The 19,859-nt window shown below is 40.1% G+C and overlaps 2 protein-coding genes across 13 annotated transcripts in view; one reads left to right on the top strand and one right to left on the bottom strand.

Annotated features, from left to right (window-relative positions):
- The window catches only part of DAW1 (dynein assembly factor with WD repeats 1), a 249,458-nt gene that overhangs the window by 144,340 nt on the left and 85,259 nt on the right, over positions 1–19,859 (bottom strand). The gene's annotated exons all lie outside the window — the stretch shown is intronic.
- Positions 14,975–19,859, top strand: part of LOC125331034 (SPHK1 interactor, AKAP domain containing) — a 66,108-nt gene continuing 61,223 nt past the window's right edge. For 2 of the 8 annotated variants that reach the window (XM_048314891.1, XM_048314883.1), the window contains exon 1: positions 14,975–15,202. In XM_048314891.1, coding sequence (XP_048170848.1) covers positions 15,162–15,202 — 41 coding nt within the window. In that variant the 5' untranslated portion in view covers positions 14,975–15,161. Of the gene's footprint in view, positions 15,203–15,408; positions 15,516–15,587; positions 15,621–15,710; positions 15,991–19,859 lie in introns of those variants that run through there. The other 6 variants (XM_048314889.1, XM_048314887.1, XM_048314885.1 and 3 more) reach the window with 5 other exon arrangements.

Below are 19,859 nucleotides of genomic sequence, written 5' to 3'. Positions count from 1 at the left end.
AGGACTACACAGCTGATATACTAAAGCTGTATTTTTTTTCCTCATTATTATTATTATTTCTGGTTTTTTACTCCTTAGTTTAAGAAAAATTTGGAGGTGCTGAGAACTGAGTTGAGATATGAAAACCATGCAAAACCTCATGCTTCACACAAAACAGAACTCTGTCAAGTTTAAGAGGTTCATATGACCTGACCTCGTTCATACAAGCCAAGGAGAGGAGGAGTTCCCTCTAAATCCCATGGCATCAGTAGTCTTCGTATTCCAATAACAAATCAACCAAGTCCACACTGTATAAAATTTAAGCTCAGTCTTATATTTATTTCCTGAAGTTTTCCTGTAAATCAACCAGAAATTAGGAATGAGCTTGCCTTTAGATTTCTTAAATAAAAATAGAAATAAACCAAACTAAAATAAATTAAAAACAAACAAAAAAATTCTCCCGTCCCCAAATAAGATTATTTAACATATATATACACACACACCCCATACAATTCCTGACGAAACATTGATTAAAGCCATTACACCTAGAATATAAGGAGGACTTCTGTCTTCCCTTGTTGTCCTTTAGACGGAAAAAAACCCCAAAACCCAAGCAAACAAGCTGTGACTATCTCACCCTTTGACATTATATCAAAGGTGAAGATCAAGCCCTTGTCTGCATAAATATTTAGTGAGAGCTCCTCAAAACAAGGGTTTTCAAACTTAGAAGAGTTTAGGCAACACACAAGACATTTTGATATTGCACTGAGGACAAGATCAAATCAACTGCAACCAAGCTAAAATATTAGCTCCAAGAAGGATGATTAAGTCCTTGCATAAATGTTGGACTTGAAGATAACTATACACAATATCAGATAGTATATATAGTAGTTTACATTCAAATATTTATATTTTATCAAGAATCTTACACACATACTAATGTGTGACATTCAGTTTAAGTACTCCATATTAATGGACAATTTTAATGGTGTTTGAAAGAAAGGGAATGACACCCACTGCCCTACTTGTCTGCCCCCTCCTCCCTCCAGCACGTTTAAATTCTGCCTATGGAGGATGAATAGCATAGCTGTCCCAAACACTTCAAAAAACAGTCTCATATATCAAAGCAGGTAGTATTTACTTATAAGACTCAAACTGTGCTAGGGAAATTCAAGACTTCTGCCATCATTGCTGTAGAGAGCAAGACTGGATGTTAAAGGAGATTCAGCAACAGAAAAATAATCCTAATAAGTGCAAGGCCTGGTAGCATTATGCAGCGTTCAGCTTTATATAGGAGTAGGGGAATGGTTGCAGGGATTTCAGCTTGGAAGACTGACAGTGAAGAAATCTGAGCATGTACCATGGAGCAGTGAGTGAATGCATACTCCTGAGTCTATTCCAAATATTTTATAGTATGCATGCATAAAGCTCAACCAAAGTCATACCAATTCAGTATGGCATAAAATAAAAAAGGCATTCAGAGAAGCAAGACATGATACAATTACCGTCAGCTTTGCCTTTCCCTAAGGTTTAACAACCTATAATTGAGAGCCATGGGAAAACCCCATCAAAGTAGGTCTAATTTTATCAGGCTGTACTTAAAGTACTGAACTACAAACTCAGTTTGACAAAGCTGCTTTAGTATGGCTCTACTGTTATTCCATTTTAACTTTTATCACCAAAAAAAATTGAAATGCAAGGCTTACATTCAGGAAATTATTTAAACATACTTCTGTTGTTAGAATGGGCTACCCTTAATGAGGTCTGTACATGCAGTATAATGTCTTGCTGAAGGCTGTTTAAATAGATGCTAAAAAATTAGAAAGGAAACAAAAGAGCCCTAAATCAGAAACTTGAAACCCAAACACCAGTCTGAGCCTATTCTCACTTGGGCTCCACTGCTGCTTGCTAAAGGTCTGAGCTGCTTGGTGGGTGGTCAGATTGCATTGCATCCAGGAATATGCTGAGCTGTTGACATGGCAGATGTCAGAGTTGCATGAGTGGAAACTCTGGTGTGCTTGGCAGGAAATTTAAAGCTTAAAATTGGGTATGACTTTTAGGAATCTGAAAGCAGGTGGTACACTGCAACCTGAATGGAAACAGAAGAAACTGCCATTGACTTCAGTGAGGGGAGAGAACATGCAACCTGAGAGATCTGAGATCAGTAGAGGTGCCCAGCCTGACTTTAGACCACTACTCACACTGCATTTCTTACAATCCTGTCCAGGCTTCCTGCATTTCCGTCTCCAACCAGTGAACTGAAATTTGGGTCCCTGTAAAGGCACAATGAAATAGTCCATTCATTTGTGAAGTACAAACATTTTGGAAGGCCAAAAAGGTGCAAAAGACAATTAGAAGGTCAGTCCTAGTGCATATGCCAGCTCTTTACAGGAGCTGTGAATGGATTAGAAGAAAGAAACAGGCCCTATATCAGTGCACTGGCCCTGCTCACCCACCCCCAGCAACCGATGTCTTTGGAAGGACTGTACAGTTGCAAAGTTTTCTAGCAATACCATCACAATTTAAATCTCAAAAATCATACACCATAATTAACGTCAAGAGCTATTCAAGGAATTTTGACTTGAGCCAAAATATCCCCAGCAGATGGCATGGTCACTAAGCACAAAAAGCCCAAAATCAGTGTTAGCATCTGTATGTACATGCACCCAAACCCAGATTGTGGCTGTTATGAGGATGGGTCTAAGGTGCAACAAGAAGTCAATGAGAAAGGAGCCTGTTTTTTATCAGCTCTCTTTCCTGAGAACATCTCAAGAGCACTCAGGGAGAAAGATGTAGACTGTGTTTTTTACATCGGTAATATATGTCTCCTTGAAAAAAAAAACCCCCAAAAATTTCCAAAACTCCTCTTTCCTAGGGAAATTCAGAGTGCAAAAGGATTTTATGGTGTGAATGTAGCAGAACACAAGGAACAAATTAAAAATTTGGAAAAAGTTAGATTTCTAATGCGTGCATTGTGCTCTTGCGCAGATACCAAGCACGTACACATACACAGAGAACTCACGGTGCAGGAGATTCAGTCAGAAGAGAGAACAAGTACAATTTATGAAGAAAAATTTTGATCCTGCAGAGGACCAAAATTAGGTCTGCTGTGCCTATGAAAAGGCTTGCACAGAATATAACATTTTCCAGATTGCAAACTAGTTGGCAACTCCAATGCTGAAGGTTATAATTAAAGACTAGCTCTGCTCTGCAAAAAGTAGTGGAGCTGGTGATGCCTTAAGAGGCCTCCTGGAAACAGAGACTAGACAGGAGTAAAGGAATAAAAGCAGGTATTTATTTGAAAGGCCTTCAAAGGTACCCCCTGGGGGCCAGAGGCTATTGCCAAGATGGACTCCAAGATGGATGACAGGTCACGAGTTCTTCACACTTTTATAGGTTTGGTTCATTTGCATATCAGGGTTAATTCTCCAATTAAAGATTCAGTTTAATGATGTAATTTCCCCTCCGCTTGCCCCCCTTAGAGGCTTTTGGTTTATTCTTTCTGGGCTTAGGACAGTCTGGGTGTCCTTGAAGAACAGGCCTGGAGAGGTTTTGTTATGTCTACCTAGCATGAGAGAGCAGAAATTAACAGGCTACAAGAAACTTCAGAGTTACACACTAAGCAGTACAGAATTTGAAACATGTAAAAGTTAAAACCTAAGGTATCACTGGCACAGTATTTTTCTTGCTTTTAGGCGATCAGGAGAGGAAATAAGACAGAATGGCAAAGAAAAATCTATGAAGAAAGATTAAACAGTTCTTAAATTTGCTGAATTATCAATTACTGACTGACAGTGGAACTCCTAAAAATCCCAGGGGTGCAGTATGACATTCTGTATGGATAGCGTGGATAATGCTGACTGGTTTTGAAAAATACTGCCTATTGAAAATGTAATACAGGAAAGGTAGGAGGCGCCATTAGGCACGTCAGTAAAAGCCAAAAGTACAAGTGATAAACGCTCCGTGCAAAATGTGAGTTTGGGAGAATTCTGTAGGTTTATGTAGGATTTTCACACAACTCTTCTGAGACATTAACTCTGAACAAACTGGACTTTTGCACTGGTTTTTAAATTTTGTCATAATTTTCAAATGAATTATGCAGTAACTTTTTACAAACTTCAGTAAGTAGCAACACTGCAACATTCTACATTCAAACCAACAAACAACTAGCAAAACCTGTGCCTTATTTTAAGAGACTTAAAATTAGATGTCCACAGCAGATATTTTTACAAATTCATCCTACTATCATTTGTGGTCTTGACTTCTGTTAATTCTGCAAAATACTTTTCATTTCAAGAACAAATACCTAGTAATTAATGTTTTGGGGGTTTTTTGAACCATCTGAACTCTAATCCTTCCTGTTCCAAAAAAAAATAAAATAATTAGCCATTACTTATCTACTTGTAAGTAAATATGGCTCAGCTTTGGAAAACTGAAAGGTCAGTGATAGACACCATGAAATCTAAGCCATATAAGAAATCCCTATCAATATAATAAAATATTTTCATTTTGTCAGACCCCTTTCCAAATTATTATGTACTTTCATTGTCAGAATATCAACATACACTAAGAAAATTCTTCATAATATTTTCACATTATCTGTGGGTCCTTAAACAGGGGCAGTCTCCATTTGTTTAGACTGAAAAGTTATCTGTACACACGTCTTTATTGTCACTGAACTACTGTGGCCTGATTAAAGTTTAATGACATGGCTACTCTGGTGATGAGTCTCTAGAGACTATCATGAGCTGACAGATCTATTTGTTTCAAAGAGAGCAGAAGTGCTAAAAGTATATAAAAGCAGTATCTGTACAGTTTCAGATTAGCATTGCCTTCACTAAAGACACTCTGCAGCAAGTATAGCCTGAGCCTGTGATGTTATTCACACATTGCTCAGGAGGCTGCCCCATGGAGCTTAAAAAAAAAGCCCAAACAAACAAAAGTGGGAATTAGTCATCTTAATTAATAGTTTATGAGTTAAACCTCAGAAATTCATTTTCCATTAGAGGTCATTGATGTTAAAAAAAATGTTAATTTTCCAATATTTATTCATTCTATACCAACAATAAAAATTCATTCTGGACAACAACCAAAAAAGGATTAGCTCTTGAAAACAAGTTTTCATATGTATTTTCTCACCTCTAAGCAACATTAATTTTGTAAATTCTGTAAAAATTTTTTCATGGTTAGGACCAAAGATGCTAGGGTTAAAGCACTTTAGAAATGCAGTGGTGCAGAATCGAATCCAATGTATTTAAATAGCTTTAGAGAAACTTCCAAGGTCCAGTAATTACTTTACATGGACTACAAATAACCAGCTAGTATAAGTCAGTGAAAAAATTGGTCACAATATCTTCAGCAATTAGAAAAACTTCACCTATAAGCCAATGGACAAATTCTGCTATCTTGAACATTATCACTTCACTCCAAAAACAAAAATAAGGCTAAATATTGGCTGTAACTCTTGCAATTATCATCCCTGAAGTGGGAGGGCCTGCATTAATGTGTTCTCTCAGTAACCTGTGGAAACTGAGGGCTAGATAAGGCTTGTGATGTTTCCAGCTGAAAATTCATGACACAGGCAGGAGAAGTGCAACCCTCCCAGTGAGAGCCAGCATTCCCTGCATGTGCTGCGCACAGAGTCTGGGCACACTCTGTATCTAACAGTGCCATGAATCAAACACACTCTGCATGTAGTAATCAATTGCATAGTACATTTTCAGTTACCTAAATGTTGCCACACCCTGTGTGGTTTCTCAGCACGGACACTGCAGGAAGACCTGGGGGTTCCAGCAGTCAGGAGCCGTGGGAAGGCACTTCTTGTTGGACTGACAAGTCCAACATACAGAGATATAAGACAAATGGTGAATCCACACAGACAGAATTAACAGTCCGGGGAGAGTCCAAGACAAAAATCAATGTGCATACATCTAGAAGCGAGTCCTGATAATGCTGCAGGCGAACCAACCACCCATTAGATTGGTTTCACATTCACCTGATCCATTCATGCGCCTCTCACACTTCTCTGAGAAAGGACTTGGACAGTGACCAGGGAGCCATTAACTCAGCTACACACCTAGTGGATAAAGCTGATCAAGCAAGTGTGGTCTTTGAAGACATGATAGCCTGCTAATTAGAACAGTAATACGGAAAATTAAAGATCGAGGTCAATCTTCTTCACTAGGTTCACAGCCACAAAAGCAATCCATCAGGGTGATGCTTTTGTCACCCCAGACAGCCTGAGATGGCAAACCCCATGTTCCAATGCTGAAGTTACTCTATTGTATGAAAGATTTTGAGAACCAATGAGGTACAAAAATACCAGAAAGGGAACAAAACTCACCTGAGAAAGCAGAGCCTCCACTCCATTCCATACTCCCAAGTTAATTATACATTTTATTCAAAGGATGTTTCTATTTCTACGTTGTATCTTTGCGCCTACAATTATGAGTCTATGAGGCCAAGTAATGAATTTTCAATTAAATTTCATTTATCAAGATTTAAATTGAGTACTACACAAACATACTCCAAATGCAAAACAACCTGTAAATATTTAGAGCTTTGCAGAACAGTTTTCTGTATGAAACCATATAACTTGCAGATAAAATTTTACTACACCACAAAATATGAACTATAGTTTACAGCAGAAAAAGCTACACTGTTGGGGAAGATGAAACAGGAAAGCCTTATAAATATGATTGCCTGACAAAAGATTTTGGGAATATGAAAACTACAGGCAACATTGAAATGAAAGCCACTTTTGAAATACCAGGTCTTAGTTACTGAACAACTGGAAAACAATGGTATGGCCACTGAAGTAATCCCCTCTTGATGGAACAATACCCTCTGCTTGCAAACAGGTCCAAGGGTCAGAGCAGACCCTACTAGCTCAGCAGAAGGGGTCCAAAGAGTAGTTTTTAGAAGTTAAGATGTAACACTCTATGGTAATATAAGAACTCTTATAGGCTGTATGTAAATGCTATAGGATTTGTATCTTATATTAGATTGGTTAGTGACAATTAGAATATTCAGTACAGAAGATGATTTATTGTATTGTAACCAGAACTTCAGCATTCTATTCTATTCCATTCCACTCCACTCCTCTCTTCCACTCTCATACTCGCTCTCTCTCTCTTACCCGCTTGCTCTCTTGGGCCTGCTCCGAGCTGAGTCTGGCAGCTCTGAGCAGTGCCCCTATACCCACGCCCTTTGCAATAAACCGTTTGTTCAAAGATCTGCTTATAAAGATCTCCCGACCGTCCGTAACCTACACTACACTAATTCCCATCTCCTGATTTTCACATCAGGATATCATAATCAAAATAGTATAAGAAATACATTTGTATAATTTCATAGTTTAGTAGCAGAGATCCTTTTGCCAGAATTAAAATTTAATGGCATTACTCACCTGGACCAATTTTTAACATTACACTTACACAGTAAGTACCCAATCCTTCCTTCACATTAGTTTACTGTACAATGTCAGACCCAAACTCTTCATTTATAGCAACATGAGAAGACAATCTTATGGGAGAGGTCATTGAAGTGTGATCTCTTATTCTGCTAATATAGTTGGGTTTTGTTTGCTTTGGATTTGTTTGTGTTTTTCTTCAAACAAACAAAACTAATTTCAAATTTTTTCATGTTTCATATGGAAACTGGTACTGGCAAGAATCTAAGGAAGTCAGCAAGTCCTATTGCAGTATCAGTGTAATGCTAAACTCACTCTTACTGATGGCTTCCCAACCACTCCCTGTGATCCCACAGTAATTTTCAGTGATTGGCTGTCCTTAGACCTCCAGTTGTTAACTAAATCAAATTTCTTAAGACTCAGAGAAACCCTAACTATTGTGGTCTGCCAGGAGAGCAGACCTTCATAATGCTTTAAATGCAACCACAAACAAAAACTATGGAAATATAAAATTAGACCTAGAAAACCCCAAACCATCACCAAACTAGGACTCATTAAATATTTACTGCATGTTTGCTCTTTCTGGGTATACTTAACTATGCCAGAAATATTCTGAATTTTGTCTTCCACAAATGCTCAACATACACCATGAACAAAATGTCTCTCAGACCATTACAACTCATCTCCTAAAAGCCCTCTAAAACTCTGGGGTTGGGAATCATAAATTTCAAAATTTTTCATTAAAAGAAAAATGTTTTTATTTTACCCATTCCTCTTCCAATCATAAGCAATTCATCCAATTCAAGTGCAGTTGCATTGCATATCCACATGAAACACTCATTTCTCAAATATATCATTCCCTAGATGAATCTTCAATTACCTTTTTAAATGAGACATCTCTCTGACTCCAAATAATTGTCCTTTTAGGAATTAAGTCAGACACATAGCAGAAGTACATGTGGCTTGCTTCATTTTTATTACTGTTTCCTATATCAAAATGTAAATAACTTAAACACTGAAGTACAAATTCACTGACAGAAGTCAAAAAGCATAAAGTCAAAAGCAGAGATTTGTGGAATGAAATGCCTGCCTTCACATGTAGTTATAAGATCTAAATTTTAATTTTTTCTCATAAATCAAAAAATTATTTCAGAATATCATCAAGCTCTACACACTCCTGTCTTCTCCCCAAATCTAGATAAGCTCTTTCTGTACAGAACCAGAAAAGAAATTGCCTTTGCCTACTTGAAACCCTCCCAAAGTGTGCCTTATTTCTAGTTATAGATCTGTCTTATCCCTAGGTTCCCCTACAAACAAAATTTCATTCAAAAGTGTTTCAGCCCTTACAAACTTAGGCTCTGATGCAATCCTGGTTCTCATGGATATCTCAAAAATTTATCCTGTAATTTTTATAAGCTTGCTGAAAAAATACAGAGAATTATGGGTGCAGGGGTCATATTATTTAAATTTCCTCAGAATGCAGAGTAGGTCTGAACTATGATAAAAGGGCTGTGCAGAGGAGCTTTCATGCCTGTGTACCTGTTACAGTGGAAATACACATTTCAGTTTAACAACTGGTATTTATGATTCTAGAAATACCATTAGCTACTATGGTGATGAAAATTGATTTCATGGTAATTTTGAAACTTTTAACTCCAGAAGACTTTGTACGTGACTGTAGGCATCTGTTTACCATCTCCCCTCCTGCAGCTATTTAAACAACTGTACATGGTAATTTAGCAGCCTGAAGTATGAAAAACATGAAAGGTCAGGGTTTTCATATTTATTTAAGTCCTTCTGGTTTGTTAAAAGGTTGCTAGCTTTTTATTATTCTCTTGCAAGTCAGCCAGAGACAACTAAAATGAGATTGAAGGACTGAAGATTTTTTTTTTTACTGGTAGTAACTGTCCTTCTCTTTTCATACACCTGCATTTTATTGTCAGCATATCCTGTCATTTATTCAAATATATTGCATGAGCAATTTCTCACATTGCATCTCATGAATATATAATCCACACAGAAAATTAGCACACAGCATTTGGTATACTCTGGATGAAAAATCCACCAAAAAAGTGAAGCTTTTTTATTTTCCCCACAATTTAATTGTATGTTCATATCACCTATGCAATTTTAATGCTTCAAGAGCAATCTCACAAGGCACAGAGCACTATAGCTAAAGAGAACCCTATCAAATCAAACCTTTTGCATTATCAGTTACATTGGTATTTGAATTTTCTTTTTCAGCCTCTTTTTGACTTCTTTCACATTTTCTTGCTTTCTACTTGCCTATTAACATGAAGGAAAAATGGAAAGTTGTTATTGATAGCTACTATGAGAACTGTTTATTAAGTCTTTTGACTTGACCTCTTTTTCTAGGGACATACAAAATAAAATACCTATTTAAAAACTAACTGCTTGCAGCACTTGAAGATTTCACCCAGGAGAACAGCCAAAGATACGAAGCCTGAGGGAAACACTACACTGGAGGATGACAGCTAGAATTCCAAAAATAGTTCAGCAATGAATTCCAGTGATTTTCAGGAAGACTCAGAATTCCAGATCCCAATTTCATTATTTATTCAGAATAATTTAAAAATCTACATGTATTCTGAAAACAGAGCCGAACCTAATTACCACAGCCTTTTAAAGTAAGTAGCAGCATTCTGAACAACCTCTGGAGTTGCAGGAAGGGGCAAGAGCAAAGACACAGTAGTTGTACAATTTGTTCTCACAGCTCATGGGACATTAGCTTTGGATGCTCAGAGAACAGGCAGAAGGCAAAAGCATTTTTTTCACCTTTATCAAAAAACCCAGGGCAGCATAGATGAACTCAAAGAGTGTGTTTGGGAATGTATCACCTTCTGTCTACTCTACATGCATCATCACCTTCAGATGCCGAAAAGATTTCAGTTAATGCTACACATGATGGTTCACTGCCTACCAGCTGGTTATTATTATCAGCTTCTAGCCCATTTCTGAATAAAATGAGCGCGTTAATTTTGACCTAAGAGTAACTGTATGGCTCGGTTTGAGCTTATTGCAAACACCAGCTCCTTTCCCTGTGGAATAATACAGTTGAGATCAGCTGGAACACTCAATTATAGGAGCTCTCCAGTTTACTGGAATGAGAGGGACAACAAACTATTCAGAATTTCAAAAATCTGGGATCAACATCTTATTCTTGATTTATCTTTCCAGAATTTAAATGCGATCTCCTAGCCCTTTCTCTTCCCTCATTTCATCCAGGGATGCACGCAGGCTGAAAAAAGAGTGAATGTTTGGGAGCTAGAGAGAGACAGGCAGACAGAGTAGGTTTAATATTTAAACTTGCCTATTAACTAAAAAAAAAAAAATGAGGTTATGTTGGAAAAAATTCTCTTTGTAGTTGCAGATATGTACGTAGATGAAAAATAAATCATTTCGCACCCATGCTCTATGGCAACAAGCTGCATTTATTAAACGAGGAGCCATGTCACGCAGTCTGGAGTGAAGCAACAAACAACTGTTTATTCTCCTGGCTCCATTCAACAACTATCTTGGCCAGACCATCCTTCTCTAAAGCTCCTGCCCATTGTCAGTAAGAATCTTGTCAACCAGATCTGTTCTGATATAAACTAAAGTAAGTCATGCTACTTACTTGTTGCAACATGTTACAACATGTCTTCAATTCTGGTTTGTTGACTGAGGGTGCTTTAGTCACAGCCCAAGTACACATCTCAAAGGGAAAAGGACTTTGATTGACAGAACAAAACTTTGTAAAAAACCCCTAACCTGTATCAAATCAAAGCGACAAACAAAACAAACAAACAAGGTATCGGAGAACAAACTTTGTCTAAAACATATTAACATGTAAAAAGTAACAACCTAATCTTCAATGCAAACAATTTAACCAATGCAACTCTACAAGCGAAATACACCTGTTATTTTGGGTAAAAGATGTGTCCTTCTACAGCGCCAGTGCTCAACCAATCTATTGAGCAACAACACAGAGAATTATGCAACCTCATCAATAACCTGACAGCACAAGGTCATTGCTTACACACGATAATCAAACACACGGTAATACAGCCAACTGTAATATCCATTTCAGAAAACAAACACCTAGTAGACAAATATAAACCATGTTAGATGACTTATATTTTAAAAAATTCAGTAACTACACGACAACCATGAAGCAGCCCTTTTACAGTCATTGGAAAAGGGATATAGTTTAGTTGTAAGGGACTAACTAAATATCCATCAAAACAGCAGTGTGTGTGCACACACCAACTGCACAGCAAACATGGGTAAGGAGGATAAATAGAAGCTCATCCAAAAATAATGGTTGCTTAACACTAGTGCCCAAAAGACCCTATTAGGATTAGGACCTGATCGTCCCAACTGGATCAAACTTTTTTATTATGTAAGAGAGATTGTCCCTGTACTTGGGATTTGATAATATCATATTTATTTTGGAAATATTATGCCTGTGTCCAGAAAATACCAAAATGCTGAGAGGTTTTTGATCCTGCTTTTGCAACATGCTAAGCTTCCCACCTCTGTACTTTTAATTAGGGAGTTTTGTACAAAGCAGTTAAAAGGACAAGCAAAGAGAAGTGGAAAGCAAAATGCTGTTTCCTCCAGTCCCCTGCAACATCGATCTATTCCTGAAAATACTATCCAGTTACACAGTCAGTAGAGTTGCAGAGCTCCTGAGACAAACCAAGTCATGCATAAGTACAGTTTTTGGGGGAATTTTTTCACTGTATGGCAGTGAACAAAACTTCAAATCTACTGAAGCACAGAATCTTCTGGGTTGAAAGGGATCTCTTGAGAGCACTTAGTCCAACCCCATGGCTCAGCAGGACCAGCTAGACCAGGCTGTGCAGGACCACGTCCAGATGGGCTTTTGAGTATCTCAAAGAATAGCTGAAGTCTAATCAAAGTCTTAGTGTAAGTTTGGCTCCCTCTGATTTTCAAGAATGACTGACATTTTCTTAGGGGACAGTCAGCTCAGTTTGGTGCTATTGTTTCCATTTCTGTCAATTCAAACTAACAGCTCTGCAGCAGTTTATTCTGCTTATCTTCCCAACAGAAGGGCTGACTAATTATTTTTAAGTAGCCCTTTGGGTTTTTATAAAAGCTGAAATCAGCAAAATCTTAACAACTAGAGTAGTCTGTACCCTTAAAACATACAACTATTGTATTCTCTGGCCATAACCTTTTGTCATCCAGTACGGGAACAGTGTCCTAGGCTGACACATAAAAGACAGCTAACTAAAATGCCACAGTATTCTCTTCCTGTTGCCAATTCATATCTAAAAGCTGAGAGAAAAATACACTCCTGGTGACAGCTTTGAAACAAGTCAATGTGTGACAGTAATCAGTTCTCTTCTGTCAAGCTGGATTCCAGGAAAAAGAATAGGTTTTTTTAGGCTATGTGCCAACGTTGTCAAGGAATAAGAACAAAGGCACAAAGTAGTACTTGGCTAAATCCCTCAAAAATAAAGACTATGGGCTGTCAGTGAAGAGGAGTGCTGGCTACCTGAGAAAAGGACAATTCTGGTGGATTGCAAAGTCAAGTTGCAATGGCTGGCTCAAAGAAGAGCTCTGAAATAGTGAGAAGAAGCAATAGAAGAGGACATGTCTCCACAACAAGTTTGTAGAGTTTTTGCAGGATGACAGAAACAGAAAAAAAAGATTTACTAATGCAAAAACAAAAAGAAATCAATTTACATGCTGAGAATCAGAGGGCTTCACATCAACTACAAGGATATGATAAAAATCAAACAAAGAACCAGTACATTGGTAATGTCAGTGCAATCTGCTGGAGTGAGGGACCAATGAATGGCAGTGTTTACGACGGAAAAATGAGGGTTCAGAGCCTTATCACATCAGGGAACAAAGATCAAACATAAAGATGAGACTGAACAACATATATTCCCACCCCTAATGAGGGAAAAACCTCTCCTCTCCTTCTGTCTCAGAGCTCTTCCCTTTTGACAAATTACAAGAGAAAAAAATCTGAACTTAGAGTAGAAAACGTGTTATGAACTTCTAGAGTGACAGCATCACTGAGAGAAAACCATCATTTCCTTTCTCAGTCCCTAACTGAAGGTCTGCCTGTCTTTCTTCTTCACAACAGAAGCAAAATATTTCAACAACACTGAAGAAGCAGTTCTGCAAACCCAGATATAGGAATACAAAAACCATATCTCCAAAGCAAATAAGCCCTGACCAGCCTCAATCAGTAGCCTAAATGCAGCCTAAGAGACACCTAGGTAGTATCACAGAAAAGCTGGGGTTGAAAGAGACCTCTGGAGATCATCTAGTCCAACCTCCCTGCTAGGCTGTTTTGTCTATTTCCTCAGCTTCTCCACTTTACATTTATAACCCAATACTTCTCTTTGCTTTGATTCACCTTTAACTTTAGCCACCATGACGTAGCTGTTAGCCTTGCTGTCTCCTGTGTCACTTCACATGTTGACAGAAGGTGTAATCCATATACTTAGCACAAAATTTTAAAAGATGTTTAAAAATTGAGATGAAACGTCCTCCTCTTGGTTATGTGAAAGTCACCAAGAACAAACCCTTCAGGTAGCCTTCTGTAACAATGAAAAGTGTTGGTTCAGTAGTTAAATGATACCGTGCCTCTGGCCAAAGTTAGTTAAGAAATTTCTGCTCTGTAAATTGGAACAGAGAATAAAACCTGATTTAATATATAAAATAATTCTCTCCACATACCCCAGGCCGTTCCAAAACTCACTAAACATCACAATTTCATAATGCTGTGCCAACTAAAGTGAATAGCAAGGTGTAGAAAAGGCAAAGGAATGAGGTATTTAAAGAAGAGAAACACTGAATCTTTACTGCAGAAACGAAAAAAAAAGGTTGTCCAAACATGGATTTACTGCCCTTCCTCTTCGTCTTTGAATTCACTCAACAAATCTCTGAACAGAGCACTGACTAAAGAGCAGGGCTCACCAAGCTTTCAGCAGCATTTGTAGACTTGCGTAAATTCTTACTGCTGAATGCCTGTTGAGCAGCGCTTGCTACGTAACTAACATAATACTCATCAACTAACTGGACAGAGCAGATCTTGGGCTTTGACCTTGATCCTAGACTTATTGGAAACAAATCTCAGCAGAAGTGGAATCTTGCCAGCAACTACAAGGTGATGGCAGTTGTCTCCAGCCCTCCAGATTTCACACCCGACCCAAAATGACTCCTGCTGAACCCAGGAGGCTCTGGGTTCAAAACAATGTTTGCACCGTGCATCACTTGTGATTCAAGTGCTTTTAATCTCTCCTTTCATGACTAGAGACCAATTCTAATCATCTGTGCTGCAGAGATTCTGACATGTTTATGCAAACACGATAGAGCTGAGCCTCAAAGCACTCGGTATTTTCTTGAAAAGAAAAAGCAAACAAACCCGGAAAAGTTGCTGAAAGTAACCAAATAAAATAGCCTGAATGAACTCAAAACAAGGTATAAGTTGTAGTTAACTCTAGGCTCCTTCTATAAATGCTTGTGTGTCACCATCTCAGACAGCCAGAAAGAAATCCCCGTCATTCAAATCACATGGTTTACGGGGCTGGGGCTCCACGAACATCATGACATTCGTAACAAGGACCGAGCAAGGATCGCCCGCTTCTCGCTGGAGTCACCCAGCACGTCCCTGCTCCCACACTGCAGCCAGAGCACAACGCCAGCAAGTTCTGCAGCCGTCCTGAACTCCTGCAGCCGCTACATCCCTCCAGCGAACAGCTCCCGACCGGCTGCCGCCTCCCGCATGTCCCGGCCGGGCACCGGCTGCCAGGCAGCGGTTCGCAGGTGCGAGGAGTCCTGAGCACGACGCTGCCCTGCCGGGGGACGGCGTCGCCGGGGCTATCCGTGCCCGCGGTGCCGCGCTCGGCCCCGCCGCAGCCCGCACCTCCCCGCGGAGCGCAGGGCCACGCGGGGCCGGGCCGCGAGAGAGAGCCGGGGGAGGCGGCGGAGCGGGCGGGGGAGGAGTGAGGAGGAGGGCAGGGCCGGGCGGCGCCGCAGCGCCGGGAACGCGCCGTCGCTACCCCGACACGGCCGGAGCGGAGGGTCCCGTTGCCTTCGCCGCCGCCATGGCCGGGCGCCCCCCGCCCGCCGCCCCCAGGTAGGGCCCGCGCCCCTCCCCGCGCGCCGCCGCCTGCGCGCTCCGGGCCGCGCCGCTCGGGGCCGCGCCGCGCGAGGGCGGTCGCGGAGCCGCGGGTTCCTCCGGGTGAGTATCGGCGCTGGGCGCCCGCGGGGATCCGCACGGTGCCGAGCACCCCGCCCGGGAGCCCGCGGGGCGGGCAGGGGTCCCCGGCCTGAGGGCGGTCACGAAGGAGCCGCGCTGGGGTTCTGCGGTGCCCGCGGGGGAGCGGAGCCGCTGCCGGGGCGCGGAGGGGCTTCGGGAATTGGCGTGCGGCTGCAGAAGGGCGGGCCACGCGCTGCACCTGCCAGGAGGTGGTCGGTCGCCCGCCGGGGTTTTGCCCCTACGCCTAAAGCGGGAATTAGAGGGCTTTTCTTACAATAGAAAGAAAAAATAGACTGCCATCTAAATTTGCTCTAACAGCTGGTTTTCATGCCGTAGCATCTCAAGAGAGTCGGTAAGTTAATTAGTGCTTAATGATACCTTTAGGATGTTGTGCTTAAATCACTTCGACGCGTGTCCGCTACCTAGTAAATGAGGTTGTTTCACGATGAAAGATAAACCTAAAAATCCCTGTAGTTCTGTTATCCTGGCTTCACCAAGCGCGCATTTATAGCGGTCGTGAACAACCGATTAGCGCAAAACTTCCTGCAAGACGGAAATGGATGCCCATATAGCAGGAGCCTACTGGAGATGCAAGATGTGGTTAAGCATAATTTTCAACAATCGCAAGTAAATTGCATTTTGAGGGTAGCAGGCAGACAGAAGTATTATAGAAATTGTACCATTTGAGACTATCATAGATAAAAAGCATATCTTGTCAATTATTGCAATTCGTTTTGGTTTAGTTGCTCCCAGTGCAATGTTTAAATGAGTCGTAAAAAACCGATGGAAATAAAGTTTGGAGAATGCATAGCCTTAAAAGGAAGATGGTGAAAAGACATATAACTACCTGAATACACAAGAGGAACTGCTTGGGGGAGAGACGGACAAAGACACCTGAGTGAGTGATAATTACTTGCAGGACAAATTGCTTCTATTTACTAGAAAGAAACAAAAAGCTTTAAAGCAATCCCTTAGAGAGACTAGGTTGAATAGTGTTTCATACCAATAAATATTTACTGACCAAAGCTTAATAATGCTTTTGCACTTTGCTCTGAATTGCCTGATCTAGAAATAGTCCTTCCCAATTTTTCCCTTGGCATTTCAGGGTGAAATGAAAAGGATTTAGCTTTTTAATTTTTGTTATTAATCATGGCTAGTAACTTTTTATGCATTTTTTTACATAACGAATAGCAAAGAGATTATACAAACTTCAGCGTTTTGTGGGAAGTCACATTCTGAAAGAGAGAGGGATGCAGATTTTAAAGCAAGAGAGACTTTTAGGTTATCTGATAGGACATCTTGTATTTCACACTCTACAAAAATTGGGTAGAATGCAATCTTAACCCCAGGATAAACAGATATTCCAACAATACAGTCTTAAAGGTATCAAGAATTGGGCAAGCTACTGCTTTCCTTGGTTACAGTCTTGTTCTCATTGTTATAAATTTACCTCCTCATAAGCCTACAGCCATCTTCCAACTCCACATGATTATTGCTAAGCTTTTCATCACTGTATGAAGGAACTGAGGAAACCAATCCTACTCCGTTCCTGCACTCTGCCATCTGGTCATTTCTTCACCTCTGCTATAGGCCTATTAACCCAGATAAAATTGCCTATTTCTGTAGCAAGGCCAAGGACTAATCTTATTCATGTGAGCAACGTACCTCTTTCATCTTCCTGAAGACTGATTCCCTTCTCAGAGCTTAAGCACGTCAAGACTTCCCTACACCAAGAGCTACCGTTCTCGCTTTCATCTCTTTTATCTCCTGAGGCTTGTTGTTGACAGCTGCTTGTTATTTGTTAATTAAGGTAACCCTTTCTTTGCTGAAACTTAAATTTTACGCTTTCTGTCAGTGAATAAGGATCACAGGACTCCAGGAAAGGTGACCGGAACAGCAGGTCGTTTATTCAGGTCATTCCTGTCTTCACCAGGAAATCTGGTTACAAAAAGCACATCTGGAAAGCCATGGGACAGATAACTTGTCATCATACACCTTCAGCTCATTATGCCTACCATACAATATCTAGGCAACTTTTAACTGAGATTTAGTTACAGAAGCTGTTGAGAATTGCAAACTTTGAATGTTAGCATTTAGGAGTTAGCTTGACTGACCTCACCAAAGAAAGTTTTCACTGTCAAATTGTTACAAATCAAAGGTATTTTTAATTTTCCTTACAGAATTACTTCAGGTATTAACCTATTTCTGTGGCTGTTTATGCCTTATCTTAGTCACCTGCACTCATCTTCCTAAATCAAGGCCACAGCTCTGCCCACTTGCTGACTATCATACACTACCATCACTCCCAGAGTTCAACAAAAACTCAGGGTGCACATTAATTCCTGCTCAGTACCTTCTCTTCCTTTGGCTTCCATAGCTGAAGGCAAAAGCATAAGCTCTTGGTTGGGAGGCCAGCAGTCACTGCAGAGCAGACAAGTGGCCTTCAGGCTTCCACTGATAATTTAGCATTTCCAGCAGCAGCTTCTTGCAGTGAACACTTAGCCTGGAGGTCAGATGAGCAGCTGCAGAGAACTGCACAGAAGTGGTAGCTGCCACTTTTCCTTCGAGCAGCTAAAAGACATTTTTGATGCATGTTGCTGTTGGGGAGCTGGAAATGTGATCTATAAGGATTTATTGTTTGGGTTTTTTGTTTGTTTGTGGTGGCTCATTTTGGTTTGGTGGGGTTTTTTATGGTGGAGGAAAAACACCCCCACATTAAAATCTTAAATATACCACCTTGCACTTTGCCTCTTCAGGTGAGAGACAGGAATAAAAATGCTTGAACTTTTTACATATGAGGCAGGAATTTCCTTGTTTCTGGCCCCTGTGTTATTGACTATCTGGGATGCTGCTGCACAGCTGCCTAAGGAAATACAACCGCCCCCTTCAGTAAAACTGCAGTTTCTCTGCTCAAGCTTATGAAACCAAACCTATAAACACACACAGGTTTTGGCCAGTTGTGTATCTGAAAGTATTGGCTGCCGAATAAAAGTCTTCCAACATGTCTTTTGGACTGGCACCTGCTTTCAACACACCTTTTGTGTAAATACTAGAAAGAAATGGAGGAATTAAAAGTGTTCTTCAATTCAGAATTGGACACAGCACTGGGGTTTAGAAGTGACATTGGGCTGAATAGTAATTCAGAAAAACTAAAATGCCTGTACATTCAACAGGGATGAGAAGTAGCAGGTTTTATGATATAAAAAGTGAAAAGACAAGCCCAAAGAAAGTGGCTATTTCTGAGAAGTTGCTCTGCATGTAATAAAAAACCGTGTTCTATCACCAACGCAAAATGATCTTTGCTACATCTCAGAAATACCTGGTGTGACACATAGTGCACAAAGAATGGCTAGGAAAAGCCTTTCTCGTTTTACAAGTTCCTGATGGAAACCAAGCACTGTTTACATTTGATGAATGTACTAGGGCTGGCCACAAAATGTAAAGAGGTAAATTAAGGTATTAAAGCTGAGAAGAGATCCAAAAGCTGTGGCTGTATCAGAGCTTCCTTACAGGCAGCAGACATGAGGCACACACTCAGTGCCACTGGAACTTACACTGTAACACTGTCACAGGCAGAGCTGACAGCTGCTCCTGTGGTCCAGCAAAGCAACCTGGATCTTGTATAACAGAGAAAATGGATTTGGTGTCTTTGTACTAAGATGCTTTCAGGAATGAGTGAAATAAAACTTTGATCCTTTAAGGAGACAAGATTGCAGGCAAAGACTGCACAACAGCCATGGAACTAAGCTACACATAACAATTAATTTGAATAAATCATTAAAGAAAAGAGAATGCCAACAAAAATAAAACAAACATAGAAGCAGCACATAAACAGAAATCAATACTAAAAATTTATTCTGAAAAATTGTCAGTGATGAGTGAAATGATATAAGTGAAGAGGAGCAATGGGTGGTGTTTAGTGAGACTGGCCAGAGAGACCACATCTTACAGGTCTGTTCTCCGTACTTTTCCACCTCTATGAGTAAAGGAAAACCAAATGTGTTACAAATCTTATTTAAATAAAAGAGAACTAATAAATCCCCTGAACAAGTGTGTAATGTCAGAACTCCCATTATCAGGCAACTACCTGCATTAGAGCAGCAGCTGGCATCACATATGAGGATGAAATTTGTTTTTCTGAACTCTTGCAGAACCAGTACTGCAGACCAGCCAGAGGAATCAGTTTAATACTTGCTGGGTATGCTTTTTATTTGCAAATTA

This window comes from Corvus hawaiiensis, chromosome 10 (genome assembly GCF_020740725.1).
Source record: "Corvus hawaiiensis isolate bCorHaw1 chromosome 10, bCorHaw1.pri.cur, whole genome shotgun sequence".
NCBI lineage: Eukaryota > Metazoa > Chordata > Aves > Passeriformes > Corvidae > Corvus > Corvus hawaiiensis.
Note: the sequence above shows the minus strand (reverse complement) of the source record. Positions and strands in the feature narration are given on the sequence as shown.